This window comes from Ctenopharyngodon idella, chromosome 1 (assembly GCF_019924925.1).
Source record: "Ctenopharyngodon idella isolate HZGC_01 chromosome 1, HZGC01, whole genome shotgun sequence".
Lineage (NCBI taxonomy): Eukaryota > Metazoa > Chordata > Actinopteri > Cypriniformes > Xenocyprididae > Ctenopharyngodon > Ctenopharyngodon idella.
In genome coordinates this window covers 8,357,834-8,378,833 of record NC_067220.1, presented here as the reverse complement: position 1 = coordinate 8,378,833, position 21,000 = coordinate 8,357,834, and the positions used below count along the sequence as shown (strand labels likewise).

Below are 21,000 nucleotides of genomic sequence, written 5' to 3'. Positions count from 1 at the left end.
GTTTACGATAATGTTATGAGCCATTACATACTTTTCACCACTGTAGCGCCACCATTAGGCCGATTGGGGAGAGCCTTGGTGACGATGTAGACAGTGTGAGTACTACCAGCCCTCAAAGTTTCAAGTTTCTACGACTTATGGTTTGGTCTGCCCGATCACTTTTAGGGGAGAATGCTGTTCCTTGGAAATTTTAACAATTACAATAAGGTTTCAGAGCTAAGCGCTTGAACCGTTAATAAAAAATGCCTAAAAAAAGCTGTAAAAATAAAAACTACAGGGTTTTAGCACTTTACGCTTGAACTACTGATTACATAATATATAGCAAGCCTGTAAACACATACATCAGAGAGGAAAAAGACCACTTTCTGCACTTTCAGGTCATTTGTCATGGAATTAGTTTTTTTTTTAACCTTTTAAACTGTAACAGCTGTAGCTATGATCCGATCTCTGTAAAAGTTTGCAAGTTTCTTTAGAATCACATGGCGCAAATGCTCACCTATTTTCGTGAAGTTCTACGTAAATCAGACACGAAAAATACCGTTTAGGAGTTATGAGCCATTATGTACTTTTAACCGCTGTGGCGCCAACATCAGGCCGATTGGGGAGAGACTTGGTGACACTGTAGATGGTGTGAGTACTACCATCCCTCAAAGTTTCAAGTCTCTACGACTTACGGTTTGGTCTGCCTGATAACTTTTATGGAAATTTCTTGGAAATTCTAACAATTACAACAGGATTTCAGCACTATGCGCTTGAACCGCTAATGAAGGAATTAGTTCGGAAATTTTTTACTTTCATTATTTACCCACTATAATGTTGTTCCATATCTGTATGTTGTCATTTATTTCTATGGAATACAAAACAATACATTTTGACAAGGACAGTTCATAGTCAAGCTCCAAAAATTCCATAAATGTCATTCCAGGACATCTAAAGTCATATGACTTTATGATAACTTATTTTGACTTCAGATAAGTCATACGACAATTATTCAATGACAGTCTTGCCCCATTTTTGGGGTCATATTTGCTGTGGAAAAATAGAAGATTTTCAAAGAATAACGACTTAAATTTTCATTTGTTCATCAAAAACTGTCATATGACTTATATAGTCACAACGAAATATATAGTCAAATATATTGATTACTTGTTTTAATTATGTTTTTTGCTTTTTCTGGAGCGTGACTGATGTGTTTAGGGTTTTAAAACTCTCAGTGTTTATTCCATTGCATGAATAAAAAAAAAAAGCATATGGTTTTGTAACAATATGAGGATAGTAAGTAATGACAATTTTCCAGCCAACATAACCATGCCACCCCCCAGCGAAACTTGCCAACCAGCATGGTACCTTCTGAAGCTGGTTTATCAAAGAAGTCTTGCGGGTTAAGCTAGTTAAGAAGCCTTGCAAGGAAACCAACACACCATCATGCCATGCTAGTGAACTCAGCAGGCTCTAACTGTTGGGTTTCAGCCAGTTCTTCATGTACAGCAGAGGTTGGGTTCGCATTTACAACACAACAAATGCTCTTCAGCAGGGAATGCTGACCGCTTTGTTCTGGTACAAAATCAAAGAAAAGTAAACAGCATTGGGAAGGAAGGTAAACCCCACAACTGGAATACTTAATGTGTAAACTTCCTGCAAATTAAACATTTACATTCAGTCAAAGAGAACTGATTCGCAAAACAGAAAAAAAAAAGAGGTTGCACTATTTACCATTTTCAAAGGAAACGTGTCACTCGTGAATAATAAATGAAAAAAGGACAGAGTTTGTCGTATGCCGTCTGGTAAATTAAGCCAAACAGGATAAAAGCTGTGGCTACAGCAGGACTAAAGAAATAAATAAATAAAAAGCAAGACTTCTTTACAAAACTACATGAATAAATGGAGGGCATCTGCAGATTGAAGGGTAATGGATGCTATATGAAAAAACAAACTACATCATGCATTTGCATTCTTAATATTTTCAGGGTTGCGGCCTACATTACTTATCCAAGTGTGCACGGGAGAGCCGGCAACCTTTATGTCAAAGCCTGCGCTGCAGAACACGTGTGTGAAGGATTCATGCATGCAGCGGTTGATGTTTAATATAGTTCACTCTAAAGCGTGACTGTAGTCCGTTCACTATTTCACCTGTCAAAGTTAGTTACAAACACAGAAGTGTGTGGCTGCGTGTAGACTGTCCAGTGTACTGTGAGATGTGTGTGTGGTTATAATCCGTCAGCAGCGTGTGTAGTGTGTCTGTCAGCTCTGACCACCCAAGAACAAGTGAAACAGAAATACTGCAGTCTGAACCCTAAACGCAGCGTGTGTGTTCGTTTAAACGCTGGAGACAGATAAAGGCCAACAGAGCCAGACTCAAGACTCCAGACTAATATTACTAAACGCGGTTTCATTTTGTCCTTTCAGAGCGACTATGTCGACAGCACTCATAACACAAATGCCTTAATAAAGAGTAATTTTATGTTTACAGTAAACTAATAGTTAATCATTGCAGGTGGATTTAACAGGAATGAACATTTGTGAGACATCAGGGAATGTATCCTTAAATCTTCACTGTTCATATATATATATCTCTACAGATCACTTTAACTTAAAATAATAGATTTATTAAACATAAATAACCTACTTACACTAGAATATGAAAATGATATACATTTGAATACATACCTCACATACAATATACTAGAAAATAATATATAAAACATGCTAGCATTAATGATTTATACCTCATGTATACTAGAAATCCTATTTACAATATATTTATCTTAATTACTGTAGAAAGATATATACTTCCTATATAAATATCATTCGCTGTAGAACATATGATAAAAATTATATATACCTCATATGTGTCATAAATCACATAATTTACATACTGTACCCCTATAATATATTAAAGCCCATTTAGTTGACAATATGATTTATGTCATAATATCCAATATAATTTATGACATAACCTACTAAAATATCTGCAATGTAAATGCATATATCTTTAAGTCAAGAAAACATGATGTGTACCCCATTTACACTAGAATATTTGATATAGTTTAAAATATATGCCCTATTTAATGTGCAGTACATGATATATACCTCATATACACTAGAATATGACATGCCTCATTTTCACCAACATTTGAAATATAAGACAATAATACATAATAATAATAATATATACACTAGAATACACTATTAACACTAGAATATTTCATATGCATACACCTCAAACACTAAAAAATATGGATGGTACAAAGCCCATTTAGTCAATGATACATAATATATAGCCTGTTTACAATAGAATATTCAATGTAGACTGAATTATATACACAATAAATAACATATACCTCATATACACTAGAATATATGACATATAAATCACTTACACTAGAATATATAATGTATACCCCATTTAGTCTGGAATACATTACACATACCTCATGCACACTATACCGTGAGATAAATACAGTGGGCTTCAAGACGAAGTTAACGTGCTAGATTAGCCATAATGAGAAACGCTGTGGGTTATAGACTGTATGCTGGCAGCTGAGAATTAAATCAGACTTACACACTGCTGCATCTCCGCTGGGACGGACACGAACTCTAGCGTGAGCGACTCACTACAGCCGTACCCTACAACTGACCCCATGATCCAGTGACCTAAAGTAAGCCCAGAGGCTTAGGGTCACAGCTGAGTGAGCAACGGGTGTGCGTGTGTGTGATGGCCAGATGTGTGTAAGCGTTTGTAATTATGTGTGTGAGAGGGAGTGTATGAATAAGCACATGTGTTTGAGATTGGCGGACCAGCACGTGTGTGTATGGGTAAGAGATGGAAGTGCTGTTATGGTAAAGGTCATGTTTGTGTGTGTGTTATAGCACCACATGTGCTTATTTGACCAACTGCGGGTCAAAGAGTCTCTGAATTCGCATTAATAATGCGATGGAGAGCACAAACCTGTTTGGGAGTGAACAAATGTCTTTGAGCTTGGGTTTGTGTGTGAAAGACACTAAAGCCTGCGGTAGGTGGTGTGATTTAACATGCACGAGTAAAAAACAAAGTAATGACAAGTCCTGCAATCCATCTCACTCACACTAGCACTAATCAACACTCAACGCTCGAAGAAACCTGTGTGTGAGCGAGCGAGCCGTCCGCTAACATATTTTCCGTCTTACGACAAGGGAGGAATCTGTTTGCATGAGCTCCCTGCACCTGCCCAAGACGTTCGGAAGGAAATTCTTCTCTTGGCTCCTAATTTGACCTCGACTCCTGTGTCTTCCCCCAGAGACAGACGTGCACACACAATGCCAAACAGCTGGTGGGTAAGGGCGAACAAAGGAGGGTGTGTTGAATTGTAAGTAACAGGATGAACTTATGACCAGTCAATGAGTGGGAATGGATTAATGGACTGACTCAGACTAACGCCAATGTACTAAACAATAAACCACAACAAAAACAAGATCAGGAAATTACAGTTTGTATGTAGATGGATAGACAAACTAAAAGACGGGCGGATGAATGGGTGGATGGATGTATGGATAGATGGACAGACAGATAGACGGATAGATAGAGATAGACAGACAGATGAATAGACGGACAGATGGACAGATAGATGATAGATAGATAGATGGATGGACGGACAGACGGATGGATAGATAGACGGATGGATGGACGGACGAACGGATCGATTGACAGACAGATAGACGGATGGACAGACAGATGGATAGACGGATAGATAGATGGACAGACGGATCGATAGATAGACGGATAGACAGATGGATGGATTGATAGATTGACAGACGGATAGATGGATAGATAGACGGATGGACAGACAGACAGACAGACAGACAGATAAGACAGATGGATGGATGGACGGATGGATAGATTGACAGACAGATAGATGGATGGACAGATGGACGGACAGGCGGATAGATAGATAGATAGATAGATAGATAGATAGATAGATAGATAGATAGACGGATGGATAGATGGATGGATGGATGGATGGACAGACAGAGATAGATACAGACAGATAGACAGACGGATAGACAGATGGATGGATGGACGGATGGATAGACTGACAGACAGATAGATGGATGGACAGATGGACGGACAGGCGGATGGATAGATAGATAGATAGATAGATAGATAGATAGATAGACGGATGGATGGATGGATGGATGGATGGACAGATGGACGGACAGACAGACACGGATGATAGACAGATCGATAGATAGATAGATAGATAGACAGACAGACAGATCGATAGATAGATAGATAAATGGATAGATAGACGGATAGACGGATTGATAGATAGATAGATAGATAGATAGATAGATAGATAGATAGATAGATGGCTAGATTGACAGATAGACGGATGGACAGACAGACAGATGGATAGATAGATAGGTGGATGGATGGATGGATGGATGGATGGATGGATGGATGGACAGATAGATGGATTGATAGACAGACGAATGGATAGATAGACAGATAGATAGATAGACAGACGGACGAACGGACGGACAGACAGACGGATAGATGGATGATGGATAGATGAACGGATGGACTGATAGACAGACGGATGGACAGATAGACAGATAAGACGGATGGACAGACAGACAGACAGACGGATAGATAGATGGATGATGGATAGATGGACGGACGGATTGATAGATAGACAGACAAATGGATAGATCGATATACAGACCAATAGATAGATAGGCAGAAATACAATCTGACTGAATAGACAAACAGAAAATCCATCTCACTGAATAGACAGATATATAGACATATAGACAGAGAGATAATTTGTCGGACTGAATAGACAGACATAAATGGACACAGAGGTGCATATAGACAGACAGATACTGTGTCTATCTACCTATATGTCACACTATATAAATCTATAGCCAATTATGTGTAGAATTGGTTAGATATATTTCATCTATGGCACTAGTTCCAGACATTAAGGCCGTAGGGAAAACAGGGGCTGATGGAGGCAGAAAACAAAATAAGAGTTTCATTTCCAAACACTGATTTCATTACGACTCCTGTGTTTCAAGGCAAACAATGTTAAAGCAGAGCACAGTCACACAGTCACTGCGCTTTATTTACTTGGAAGCAAAGCGGCAGCCGCAGCCAAAACGCAATATAAAGCAGAGTGAGATGTCATGAGAGAATGAAAAGAGGTAACAGTGGTTTCTGTTGCCAAGATGAATGAACAAAGAAAAGCACACTCCTTCCTGATAATCTGAATCAAAACATCCTTTTCACAGAGGCAGAACCTCGCCATCTTAAATAAACGAATACTTCTTAATCGCAATTTCTCTGCATGCTCTTTAACAGAGCTGAATGTTTTCAAACTGGTGGCTTTTTCGACGGCTCTGTTGTCTGTTCCAGCTTCCTTTAATTTCAATGATTTGATTTTGGAAACTATTATTTTAAATGAGCTCATTTTAAACACATGCTGAGACGGAAAGAACCAAACTGTACTCAGTGAAGTCCGTTCTCAACCTGTTTGCAGACAACCGTGGTGTTGTGTAACCTCCTGTCTCTGGCTGATCTTTATCCAATCAAATGCAGGCTTAAGACTCAGGCTGATTAGCCGGCGAGACTGCTGGGATAGAGCTCTTCACCCTAATCCACCTCCTGCTGAGGTTAAACGCTAACGGAAATGAATCTTTTGTATGCAAATGCAATGACCTAAGACGCAAAGCATTTCTAAAGTTTATAACTGTTTTCTCACACAGTGATGAGGGTTATGTAAGACGTTAAAAAAAGCTCCTTCTACTAAGATTTTGAGCAGTAAAACAAACCTGTTGACAGCAAAATATGGATGAGTTTATATAGTTCAGGAGAAGATATTATATAAAATGAAATGTTATACAGTTTAATGCAACACAACTACACAGCACAACTTAAAGGAATAGTTCACCCAAAAATGAAAATTCTGTCTCATGTCGTTCCAAACCTGTAAGACTTTCATTCATCTCTGGAACACAAATTAGGATCTTTTTGATGAAATTGTAAAACTAATCCATATGAATTGAGCGGTTTAGTCCAAATTTTCTGAAGAGACTCGATCGCTTTATATGAGGAACAGATTTAATTTAGGCTTTTATTCACATATAAACATTGATCAGTGAACATAAACAGAAGCTCAACCAAATGTGCTTGACACGTGAGAACAAACCTCTTCCGGAAGCTCAAACGTGATACGTAACACAAGAATAAACCTCAGTGGTTCTTGTGGAAGTTCAATCGTGATGCGTAACACGAGAATGAACCTCATTGGCTCTTGAGGAAGCTCAAACATGATGAGTAACACGAGAATGAACCTCATTGGCTCTTGCGGAAGCTCAATCGTGATGTGTAATACAAGAATGAACCTCATTGGCTCTTGAGGAAGCTCAAACATGATGTGTAACACAAGAATGAACCTCATTGGTTCTTGCGGAAGCTCAATCGTGATGTGTAACACAAGAATGAACCTCATTGGCTCTTGAGGAAGCTCAATCGTGATGTGTAACACAAGAATGGACCTCAGTGGTTCTTGTGGAAGTTCAATCGTGATGCGTAACACGAGAATGAACCTCATTGGCTCTTGAGGAAGCTCAAACATGATGAGTAACACGAGAATGAACCTCATTGGTTCTTGCGGAAGCTCAATTCGTGATGCGTAACACAAGAATGAACCTCATTGGCTCTTGCAGAAGCTCAATAGTGCTGCGTAACACGAGAATGAACCTCATTGGTTCTTGCAGAAGCTCAATTGTGATGCGTAACACAAGAATGGACCTCATTGGCTCTTGCAGAAGCTCAATCGTGATGCATAACATGAGAATGACCCTCATTGGTTGTTGCTGAAGCTAAAAAGTGATGCGTAACACGAGAATGAACCTCATTGGTTCTTGAGGAAGCTCAAATGTGCTGCATAACACGAGAATGAACCTCATTGGCTCTTGCGGAAGCTCAAATGTGCTGAGAAAACAAAGAGAATGAACCTATCGGAGAACACCACCTTTCGTAAAGAGACAAAATACAATACTGCAAAAAACATTTAATGATTTATATAGTGTTATGTTGAATTACATTATATAACGAAAGCAATTCAAAGAGAATGAAACCTTTAAACTTCTTGAAACAAACTATGATTATTAGTTATAATGTAAGAGAATTACGTAAAAGACATTTAAAAGGAAACATTTTAAAAGGAATGTAACATAACACAGAGTGCAAATTTCTCACAATGCTGCTAGCTTGCCGCTGACCAGCGCCACGAACAATAGTGATGGCTCATGGTTAGTTTCATTTGGGATTCAAACCAGCAACCTTCTGCTTACCAGCTCTGAGCTTTAACCACTACACCACATCGCCCAGCCTCAGGCCTCTGTGCGGCTGCTGCAAGCTGACTGATTGTGTGTGACTGCTGCATTATGGCTCCTACAGAGGAACACAGTATAAAATTGCTCTCTGTGACAAGAGTGATGTGACATACTGTTTGAAGTGATCGGTTTTAGCCTTAAGGAACTTTTCGAAAAGACAGAAACAAGCACTTTTGCTTCTACTGAGTCACACATACACACACTGGGAGAGAGAGAGAGGGAAACGGCGCACAGGGAAATATATGCTAATGTAACGGAGCGCAGTCATTTGAAAGGAAATGGGCCTGAATGAGCACCCCGAGGGAACCACAGCACAAAGTTCAACCCTGAAAAATGTATTTCATTTCATTTAAATAGTCCGCTCTTATGAATACAGTGGGGCTTCGGGGAGAGCTGGGAGCCACAGGAGGGCTGAGGTGGGAGTTTATTTTGAGGGGAAAATATCAAAACAAGATGTGGAGCCTGCGAAAAGTCAAAACAAATGATTTTATAAGTAAGGAAAACTTTGTCGAACTTGCTCTGATGTCTCATTTGTAGGTGTTTTACAGGTCTAAGTTCCAGAAAATATGCTTTAATGTGGCTTTGGGTGGATTTCAAAAAGACTAAAAGGTCCAACTCCACGTAAATTGCATGGTTTAACTACAGATTACCATGGTACAGTGCTAGCATATACCAATTTACTGAATGATTGTCATATTTACTACCAACCCTACTAAGATACTTCAAAGAATTGCATGATTTAGCTATGGTCCATGTAAAACAACAAAATAGATGTGATACATGTCCAGAAAAAAACAACAAACAAACATGGTAATATCATGGTACTTGTCGTAGTAAAACAGGTATCTCTTAGCATTTAGGTGCAGAAGATCTCAAAATGCTGTTTTAACTAACTTTCTTAGCAAGATTCTCTTCAAAGTCCACCATGAAAAGAAAATGAAATTAAGAAAACAGTTAATACGGTAGCTCTTTATTTTATAGTATTTTTATAGTTATAAGTACTATGTACTTATTATAGCAATTACAATAACTAGGTACTAACCCTGAACCTACCCTAAACCTAACCTTAACCCATGTAGTTACCTTATATTACAGTACTTTCTTAGGTAAGTACACTGAAAGTACACTGTTAGTACATGTACTGTAAAATAAAGTGTAACTGTTAATGCTAATGCCTGTTTCTGGGGATTAGCAGCATCGTCAAGAATGCAACATTTTTCTTTTTGCATTCGGAATCAATTTCAGACACATTTTGGAAACATATTTGCAAAGATAGTAGGTTTGTGTACTTGAGTATGTTTTTGGCCTTAAAATGATAGTTCATCCAAAAAATGAAAATTCTGTTATCATTTACTTACTCTTGTGTTGTTTCAAAACTTTATGGGTGCGTCTCAATCAGCTCCCAGGCTCCCTAGGTTGTGAATCAGTATATCGTGTACACTAATTCGGGCACTATTTCCGGCGACATGACGTTTTTGTTGTACATCATCAGTACATATGATAAATACTTTGTTACATATAACTGCAACATTTCAGCTGTAAACAAACTATAAATATTAGCTAGATAATGTTCACTACCTGTCTAGCGATGTATGTTTATGCTGGAATATAATTAAATAATGTTTGATTTTTCAAAACACCTATCACATATGTCACATGATTTTGTGCATCAGAACTTCTGTTAAGGGAACATAGTCAGCATCGATGCTCCCTGGTTTACACGGCGCATTGTGGGATGTTTTAGGGAGCGAATGTTTCAGTGCACTGGAAGGATTTTGTGATTGAGACAGCCCTTAAAATGTCCGACTCCCTGATCAGTGCACTGACTACTGAACTAGGGAGCTGACTGAGATGCAACCTTTGGCTTTGGCTTTCTTTCTTCTGTCTAACATATTTTGAAGAACGTTGGGGGTCCAAACAACATTGGACTATTTTACAGTATGAACAAAAAACATTTTTCAAAATATTGGATGATGACAGAATCTTCGTGGGGGAAAAACAAAACTTTTTTGTAGTTTATTGTGTGTAAACTACAAGAAAACAAGTATTCTCCAAGTTCTCCATGAATTTCGCTGCATCAATCATGTCACCTCGCTTTAAAAATATCAAAATTATAATGAGAGTTAAGTTTGATTCAAATATGGCTTTAATTGCCTTTTAATAATCACACAAGACCATTTTGCTTGCACTATGACCTACTCATAATGAGACGCCACAGTTGAGCCACGTCATATCTGCGTATGTTCCTGAAGGAAATGATTGAAGCACTTAAGATCCCGGGATGTGAGCCAGGATAGCATTCCCAGCTTCCTGTCTGGATCCCAGTCCTTTGGGAGCAGATCAGGTGAATATTCCGGGATGAGAAAAGCTCTCGGAAGGCAAACACTCAAGATTTAATTAGGGAGCTGAAAGAGGATTACACTGAGTGTGTGTGTGTGTGTGAAGGAAGGGAAGTCCCTCCACCTTCCTCTGTCTTGTTTTGTTGACTCTATGGATCCAACGGTGCCACATATGTCCAGCATATGGTACAAGAACACACAATCCTGAGTACAAGTGAAAATACACACGCAAACACAGGCTTACCTGGGCACGGAGGCATACAGACGATCGGTGTCGTTGTATCTTGGAGCCATTCGTGGATCAGGCCCTCTGATCTGCAAAGCACAGAAAAATCACATAAGATTATGTGTCACAATCAGATAATGTGACATTTAGATGGTTTTAAAGGTGAAGAGAATAATTTCTGTACACAAGCATCTCGAAATGAAATTACAAAGACGTGAGATCACAAAAAAGCAGACAACACATACAAACCATGTATATATAACTATTTTTTTTCCCTGTTTTTTAACATCAGAATGTGAACACATACATACAGGACATATGCACATTTAATATTCCACCATTAAGTTAAAAAGAGGTGATTTACAGTACCGCTCAAAAGTAAGATTTAGTAAGAAGAAAAGTAAGAATTCTCTAAATCAAAACTGCAACAAAAACAGTAATATTAGTTGTAATTTCAGTTTAAAATAACTGTTTTCTATTGCAAGATGTGTTGATCAAAAATGCCTAAAATGTTTATGACTTTCCCGTTAAGTAAGTACGACCCTCAAAGTGCAGAGAAAGAAAAAAAGGCAGTGACAAACATGTTACTTCATTTTCAATGCATTTTTGTCTCTGTAAACAAAGAGGAAAATTGGATGCATTATTTTCCCATTACGTCTCTTATGGTTTTGTTATGATTACAATGAATAATTAAAGCTTATTTCTCCTTATGTGACTATTCCAAAACTTTGCAAGCTTGTATAAGAGAAATAACTGGAGTTCGCCGCACATCGCAGGGTTTAACAGTAGTCTCATATGACCACAGTGGGATTGTGGGAGGGCTGCGTGTGGCAGCTCCTGACAGATGAAGGTTAGAGGCATTATGTAAAGAAGGGCAGCTCATTTCTGGGGACTATGTGAGGAAAATGGTGGCATTTGTCTCAATGAGGCGTTTATAAGTGCACGTCCTCCCGCGTGTAATGGCGGCCCTGAGCTCTACCCTGCATGCTAAGTGTGATCTTTAAACACAAAGGTGTCTCGCAGGGATCGAATGTCACCGAGAGTAAGAGAGAGAGAGATGACGACGCGCACACGCCGTAAAGGTCAAATTTAGAGAAGCGAGAGATGATTGTGGGAATGATAGACTGCTGTGCACGCCAAATGATCAAAACGATATACAATTCCTCGCTTTCCTCTGTTCCTGTCATTCTTTCTTCCGTCTATTCTGGCCATACAGGTGATCAGTCATGCCTATTGTCACAGATGGAAGCATTTATACTACTGCTTCACTTTCCAGCTTCTCTTTTTCTTCACAGATGAGATACTAGTTTTAGGAGCAATGACCTAGGGTTGTATGCATGTGTGGTCAATACAAGATCTTTACCAAAAATGGATGCACCTCTTGATGGAAGTAAATGTTGTGATGTTATTTCCATAAAGAGGTGGCTCAAGATCTTGTATTGTCAATGCAAGAGGTGAGCACTCTGTAAAGTCTCCTCCAGCACACCCCAAAGACTTTCAATGAATTTAAGCTCTGGACTCAGAGGTGCTAATTCATGTGTGAAAATGATTCTTCATGTTCCCTCCCAACCATTCTTTCACAATTTGAGCCTGATGAATCTTGACATTGTCATACATACTTGTTCATACATGGTTGTTTAAAAAATTAAAGCACTCCATCAATTAGGGTTAGAAGAACTAAAAAACAAAAAGTCAAACCAATTACCGATATCTACTTTGAAACCTTTCAATAAAAATGCAATATTTCTGTCGCCACACTAAGCATCAACACACTTAGTGACGTAAACTGACTTCAGTCCACCATTGTGAACTAAAGTCAATCAATGCCAATAACATCAACTTGTATTGAATGGTGAAAACAACTCTTCAAATAGCTTACGGTGTCATGTTGAGTGTCCAGAGACTGCCTGATGCACTGCACACATTGATTTGAAGGCTGCACGCAATTTCCGTAAATCAAAGTGCTCAGATTTCTATCAATCTACTAAAAAACGAAAGCTTAAGTGCTTTCAACTAGTTGTTAGGGCTGCTCGATTATTGTAGAGATTATTTTGGTCAATAGTGAAATCACGATTATTTAAGATTATTGGTGGGCGATATGCTCAAAGTCTTATTTCATGATATGAGTAATTTTAGATATCAGTAAAATTATTGATAGGCTACTTCAACAAAAACGAAAACTAGGTTAACTAATGTAGAAGACAAGTAAACAAAGAAACTAATTACAAACAAAATGGACAAATAAATACAACAGAACAAAAATACAAATTAAGAAAGATGAACTAACAGTGGTGTCCAGATAAGTAATAGCCTACAACAGAAACTGAATAAAGTAATCAAATGTAAAACAACACTGCATTGCCTTCACTATACATTACATACAGATTAATCCTTATTAAAGCTACAAACGTTATTCATTCAAGAGCAGTGAGTGATTTTATATTTGTCTTTTTTGTTTGATTAAAATTAATGACACAGACTAAAGCAGTAATATTAGGCTGCTGTCACTTTAAGACTGAATGCACGGATCCAATTTACTGTTACACATGCGTTTTCTTTTTCAACTGTTTACATTCACTTAAGACATAACCGACTGCGTTTACGTGGATACTTACCAATAGGGCATTTCGACATTTTTGTGTGTAGACTATTTTACCTTTTAGGCACAAATCTGAAGCCCACAGTATACTTTGCTTATGCGCGTTCGGCATGACTTCCATAGTATTTTCAAAGGCTACCGTCAACTGTTTGGTTACCTACATTCTTCAAAATATCGTCCTCTGTGTTCAGCAGAAGAAAGAAAAACAAACTTGAGGGTGTGTAAATGATGACAGAATTTTCATTTTTGTGTGAACTATCCCTTTAAGAAATAAAATCGCTGGATGTTAGTGCGATAAAACACTACTTAGTTGCTTCCATAGGGCCGGTTATTACAAAACACTAGAGACTCCAGCGACTTTGGATCTTCCATATTACCCATGTGTTTCTCTTCACTGCCCACAGATGTTATCTTGGGCACAGGCGATTGATCTTCACTGGGTAATTAGCATTTTAGGCAGAAAGGACAAGATGTGGGCCTGCTGCCAGACGCTTGACTCCAATGGAGAGAGAATTTGAAACTTTGCCACGGCAGGCTTGGTGGTCTGGGTGAGTTTTACCCTGTGGGGTCAAAAAGGATCAACAAAACCTGCTCAACCCTGCTAAACCTCACCAAAGGGGGACATTGGGGCACCATGGCAACCGATCTGCCAGAAACCAGTTGAGTCTTTGCGGTTCTGTTATCAGATCAAAACGGCTGTGTGGACGGATGAAGGACTCGTGCGCTGCTGTGAATGCTGAGAAATGTGCACACTACGCCGGCGAACTGGACTGAGACGGCAAACACTTGCCACAACAAACATGCAAACGTTTACAAATAGGCATACGGCACTCATGCGTACAGATGCAGGGAGATCAGACGGAGGTATTTGAGGAGTTTGATTAAACACAAAGACTCACATGTAGAGCATGAACAGCAAGGTCATCTGGACTCACTGGGACTTATTCAGTCATTTTAATTCCACAAGAACAAAAGACATATAAGCAAAGACGTTTAGTATTAAACATTTAAGTATACATAATAATTCAATAATATATAATATATAAAAGGGCAAAAAATATTTGTCAATTTTATGATTTTTTTATGTTTTTGAAAGAAGTCTTTTCTTGTTCAATATTGACACATTTTAAATAGTCAATACACCATCAATCCTTACAAAACGTGTTTTTATCTTACCCTAATTCACTATGGTAAGTCTGTTATAAGTGTTTAATATTTTAGACTGAGCGGGGTTTTTCATGTGAAATTGCGCACTTGCGTCACTCGTCCATGCGTGTCTCTTCATATCCGTAAATAGAGAAAAGTTGCTCCACTACTTTGTTTGTATGGTGTGGGAGTGGCATAGGTTAGTTGTCACAATAAGCGAGTAAGTTTGACATGGAGCCGCTAAAGAGTTTGCTGACAAAAAGAGAACAAGACAGAGCTCGTAATAAAACAAGAATCAACATTGGCTTTGTGTCATGTCATTGTGTACAACGTCACGGAAGTTAACGCTTTTTGGACTTGCGTCGAATGCGTATGTCTGTCGCACCAGAAGCTCGTTATTTTACTTTATAAAGTTTTAAATAAGGATATTTGTCTTACACAAGCGCATCAATTCGCTTCAGAAGGCCTTTATTAACCCCCCGAAGCCACGTGGAGTACGCTTTATGATCGATAGATGCACTTTTTTGGACTTCAAAAACTCCCATTATAATGCTTGGACAAGCCAGGATATTTTTATTATAACTCTGATTGTGTTTGGCTGAAAGAAGAAAGTCATATACACCCAGGATGGCTTGAGGGTGAGTAAAGTATGGGCTAAATTTCATTTTTGGGTGAACTAACCCTTTAAGCCTATAGTAGTGAATGTTTTAAGAGCAGTATGTCAGGATAAACATATTCATCCACACACAGAGCTGAAACACAACCAAAACAATGTTCTTCCGCAAAATGCTTGCAGTTTTTTTTTTTTTTTTTCTACATCTAGACGGCCAAAAGTTACATAGTGTGCTTTATTATATATTGGACACACATGCACACACAAACTTAGCAGGTGCCACTACCACTTTATAGTCCTCAGTAACTTTTGTTCTTTATCATTACTTTTTGCTAATTAGATTTCATTGATCTGGGCTCAGAGTCAAACTCCATTCCAGAGGGAATTGGCAGTCTGGAGTGAAGTTTTGCGGTTGGACTCCAGCATGACTCAAACTTAGCATGTTTCTCAACAAACACAAACTGTGCTCAGCATTTGCCACAAGAAACTCAAGCTGTGAGCGATGTCCCTGAAAACTAGGCTGTGCGTCGTCACTTGTTCGGCTGAGTATGTGTGGACCACTGTGGGCTGAAACTTCACCAGGCAAGCTTTTCTTTTTATCAGTTACACAAACAACTAAAGCATCCTGGCACTTCATTAAAAAATAAGTTGTGCACTTCATTAGAGCAAAATTTCTCAAATACAAAAAAAAAAAACCAAACAAACAAACTATATCTTCATCCGCCAGCTCATTTCATTCAACTCCTTAATTTGAATTGCATTGTTTATCTGTATAACACATTGCAAGTTAGACAAGCTACTTTGATCAAACTTTCCACAAAGCTGGCACCATACTCCACCTCAATGCTAAAACAAACACGCCTTAAACATGGCGTGATCCTATCGCCTGTTGATTTTTTCCCTAGAGTCTCTGTGGCCGCGGTGTGTGCAGTATTCTGATCTTTGATGTAGTGCTGCCATGGCCCAGTGCCCTCTAACGTGCCCTGAAAAGCCATGGTCATACCGCCCAGACAGCCCAGGCTTGTTAGCAGCAGATGGTGGAACCATTTTGAGAGGGTAATTTAGACACAAGGCTGTAGGAGGCTGGTCATGACCTCCTCATGTATCAAGCCCAACCCTGTGAAACGGAGGTGCTTTTGCTGTTTAGTACTGGAGAGATGTGTTGTGTTGCACGTGGATTGTTGTGGATGTTATTAGGAAATTTTGATGGCACAGATACACTGGATATTTTGGCAATTTCATATCAACATCAACAACTGAATTTTCTTAGAATTTAACATTGAAACTTCAAGTAGCATCCAAGTGTTGATTTGTCAAACAACAACTCTGGAACTCTTCCAATTCAATGGAACATTGTACTTGCATATTATAACAGCACTACATATAATAATACTAATATAATACTAATATCACTCACTCGTTTCATTTGCTGTGCTACAGGGCTTGAATTTCGACGTGGGATTGCGCGTATTGCACATAATTTTACTCATTCCCGCAGATTTTGTTCTCACACCCAAAGTGAACCACATAAAGCTGCCTCTCAGTACTAAACTGAGTTCTTTTTCACTGCTTATTGCACTTAAACAGTCAAATACACACAAAATAATGTCAAAATGCTGGTCTTGGTGAGTATTCATGTAAACACAGTCAGTTATGTTTCAAGTGAACGTAAACAGTTGAGAAAGAAAACGCATGTGTAACAGTATAATGGATCCGTGCGTCAGGTCTTAAAGTGACAGCAGCCTAATATACCTGCTGCCAAATTATGAGATAATATTAAAAATATATAGATTTAGGCATTTAAAACCTTAATTTTTTCCTTATGGTATCAATGTCAAAATGGCCAGTGGAAATGCTGAGAGGCAAGTAACTTTGGAAAACCACTAGCCACAGTGGCTGGTGAGCAAAAAAATTCATGTCAAGCTCTACTCACTCATATACTTTCTTCATTTCTGAATGATTCAGAGTTTTTAAATGAATCGGTTGAATGAGCCTGCTGGCGTAGCTATGTAACCTGCAGAAAGATTCACTGTAAATTCCCAGACTGACAGTCTGTGATGCAAACAGTGAAAAGTCTAACTGCATAAAAACAAACATTTAGAAAATGTTAGGGAACTAAAAACTATAAATGGGGCTTTTTACGAAACATAGTTACTGTTTAAATTGCCATAATCCGCCACTGAAGTGCAAAATATTTTCAAGTCCAAATAAAGAGACAGTTATTATTCTGTCCTTGCTCATTCCTCCCCTGAGGTCCCTCGACTGCTCCCTCCAACCGCTCTTTTCTTTTTGTTTTAGTGGCTTCATTCAGATTCCCAACCACAGTTTCCTGCTCTCAAACCAAGGTTAAGGCTCCATGATATAAGTTGGCCTTCCTGCAAGGCTTGTCTTTGACCTACCGGAGAAGGTGTGACCTGCTTGCTAGAGCAAAGAGAAGTCGAGGCCTTTTGTTCCTTGTCCATCCCTGCCTTTCTTGCTTTCTTTCACTCTTAATCTGTCTCCGTGAGCTCATGTTGATATGTTTTGACAACCCAGGCACCTGGATTTAGAATTTAGGATTATTTGTCGGCTCTGCGGAGAGCCACCTAGTCGCCATCACTCAATCTTTTTACACTCCGCCGTCACGGCTGCCCGTCAAGCCGGTGCGTGCGTTTGGAGATGCAGATGCTGGCTTAATTAGACCTGACAGGGCCAGGATGCTCGTCTCAAGCTGTTCTGTAGCGAGGAAGAGAGGATAACAATCTGAATGACAACCGTCTTAATTTTCCATCTCCTCTCTCTCTCCTCCAGTCTCTGCATCTGCCCCGTCTCCTCTCTGCTCTCATTTTACTCTGGAACTACTGGTCTCACGTCAACTTAAAAATATGAGCATGACTTGTAAAGAGGGATGTATGATGTATCTGTGATCATATCAGTATTAACCAATATAAGTAGTTTATAAAGGAAAAGTGTGTAATTTTTTATTTTAAACTTTCTCCTACCCCAACTTCATCTCCCATATATTTTATGTACGGAAAACCTGTTTGACACACAAGTGTCAGAGAAATAACACACTAAAACTTCAACTGAACATCATTATCCAGTACTGGGCATCAACAAGCATTGATATGTGGTTGATACGGTGTACTATGTGGTTACTGGGGTATTCTGGGTGATTGCTAGGGTGTTCTGGATAGTTACTAGGGCATAATAGTTGGTTCCTAGGATGTTTTATGTGATTACTAGGGCATTCTGGGTGGTTTAAATGGTGTTCCAGGTAGTTGTTAGGGTGTTCTGTGTAGTTACTTACCAGGCCAAGTCACAAGTTCCCAACCCAAAGTCTCTATGATAATCTGCTCTCTAGATATCATTTGGGTGCCTCAAGACGACAAAATCGTAACTTACAATAACAGCAAAGCACCCATCAGGAAACCATACAATTTGCTGTCCACACACACGTTGGGTTTCCATGTTTTATGGGGACTTTCCATAAACATAATGATTTTTATACTGTATAAACTGTGTATTCTATCCCCTAACCCTAAATCTACTCATTACAGAACACTTTATGCATTTTTACATTTTCAAAAAACTTGATCACTTTGATTTATAACATGTTTTCTTCATGGGGACCAAAAAAATGTCCAAAAATTACTGGTATCACTATCCTTGTGGGGATGTAGGGAATACCAGGTACACACACACACACACACACACACACACACACACACACACACACACACACACACACACACACACACACACACACAAGGTCTGTGAAAACCAGTCAGTAATCCAATTAAATTCTTCTGTTGTTAATGAATCACACCCCACAGTCCCTGCTGTGTGCGTGTATCTCTCCCTCTCTCTCTCTCTGTGTGTGTGTGTGTGTATGTGTGTGTGTATGCGTCTACACCACATGCTAGTCCTTATGGTGGCCTGAACGTCCTTCTCCATTTCTTCTGTTATTCTGACAGCAACCATTCGTCTTTCTTCTATTCATTTCACATATTCATTCATCTATTTGTCAGTAAACTGCCACTTCTCAATGAAGAAGTTCATATACTATATGAACATCGTCAAAACCTATGGATAAACCCATACTATGGATAATTTCTAGTCAAAATTAAAACCACCAGTCAGCTCTAAATATGACAACCTATGGTTTAAGCAATGGTTCAATACTAACTATATTATATTTGACCAAAAATACAGTAAAAACAACAATATTAGGAAATATTACTACCATTTAAAATAATTGTTTTCTATTGGAATATATTTTAAAATGTAATTTATTCCTGTGATCAAAGCTGAATTTTCAGCATCATTACTCCAGTCTTCAGTGTCACATGATCCTACAGAAATCATTCTAACATGATGATTTGCTGCTCAAGAAACATTTCTTATTATTATCAATGTTGAAAACAGGTGTGAAGCTTCATATTTTTGTGGAAACCATTATTTCAGGATTCTTTGATGAATAGAAAGTTCCAAAGAAGAGCATTAATTTGAAACAGAAATCTTTTGTAACATTAAATAAGTCTTAACTGTTTTCCTGACCTCAAACTTTTGGTAATGTATTCAGTAATGTAAATTATTTGTGTATTAGTATAAAAGTGTAGGAAGGCTGATTTGATTACAACATTCACAATGCTTCATGAAAGTGGATGATTCTCTATGTAGAAAAAAAACTAATGGTATTATTTACCATTTAGCAAAGTAAATACAGTCTGATTGAACTGTAATTAAATGTGCTTAATGCTGGCCAGAAATATGTTTAGACTGGTCTGAATGAGAATAAATTGTGTAACGTTATTCACAGATATTTCGTAATGGGAAGTTGGGAAGAATCACTGAAGTTGGCTGGCGGCAAAAGGAATGCCATATCACCAACTAGTAAAACTGTTAATCGATGTTAATCATTACACCATTCATTAGAACAACTGTGATGTCAATTTGCATCAATGCATCAAAATTAATGGTTAATCTATCGACAACTCTAGCCTATAATTTAACAAACAATGCAAGCGTGAAAAAAAAAAAAAAAATCATGCAACTTCGGACACTAAATACGTCGCTTTCCTTCCAGCATCAGAGCTTCTATTTTCTCACTCAGACGTTCCTGGAAAGTCTCAATGAAGCTGGCTTTTCCAGCAGATGTGTGTAATCATATAAACTATAATTGTAAACTTTGCCGAGCCCTGGACACAACCCTCAATCTCTCGAAAATGAAGTGCTGGACATGGGTGGACGCGAGCGTGGCTCCGGGCGCTGAAATGACAGAGTTCAGGGCTCCGATAAGTGCTTCTGAAAAAAGCCTTAGTTCCAATTTAGATTGAGTTTTTGTTTTAAAGTGCCCCAGAAGAGAACGGCTGACAGTCACCGTTGCCATTTTCAAACCTTGTGATTTCTAGAAGGGATTTGTGCGAAATTGTGTGCAATTTTCTCATCTCTGTGGTTCTGTCTGGCTTTTTCCCTTCTTTTCCTACTGTTTCAGCATATTTCTATTCATATTTTTTTGCTATCTTTCATGAATAATAAATCTCATGTCTCACAATGTCTCATCTTCATAACATCTTGTTGGATGCCCTATTTGTCATTTATTTTTTATTTTTACACAAGGTGCCAAGAGAGTGCAAAAAATCTTGAAAGGCAGCGAGCTGAGCAAGTGTTCTCGATACTATTTTAACATTAAAAGGGATAGTTTACTAAGAAATGA

The 21,000-nt window shown here is 38.5% G+C and overlaps 1 protein-coding gene across 2 annotated transcripts in view; it reads right to left on the bottom strand.

Annotated features, from left to right (window-relative positions):
- Positions 1-21,000, bottom strand: part of pard3ba (par-3 family cell polarity regulator beta a) — a 166,673-nt gene that overhangs the window by 2,586 nt on the left and 143,087 nt on the right. For both annotated transcript variants that reach the window (XM_051897448.1, XM_051897457.1), the window contains one exon: positions 10,963-11,033. In XM_051897448.1, coding sequence (XP_051753408.1) covers positions 10,963-11,033 — 71 coding nt within the window. The remainder of the gene's footprint in view (positions 1-10,962; positions 11,034-21,000) is intronic.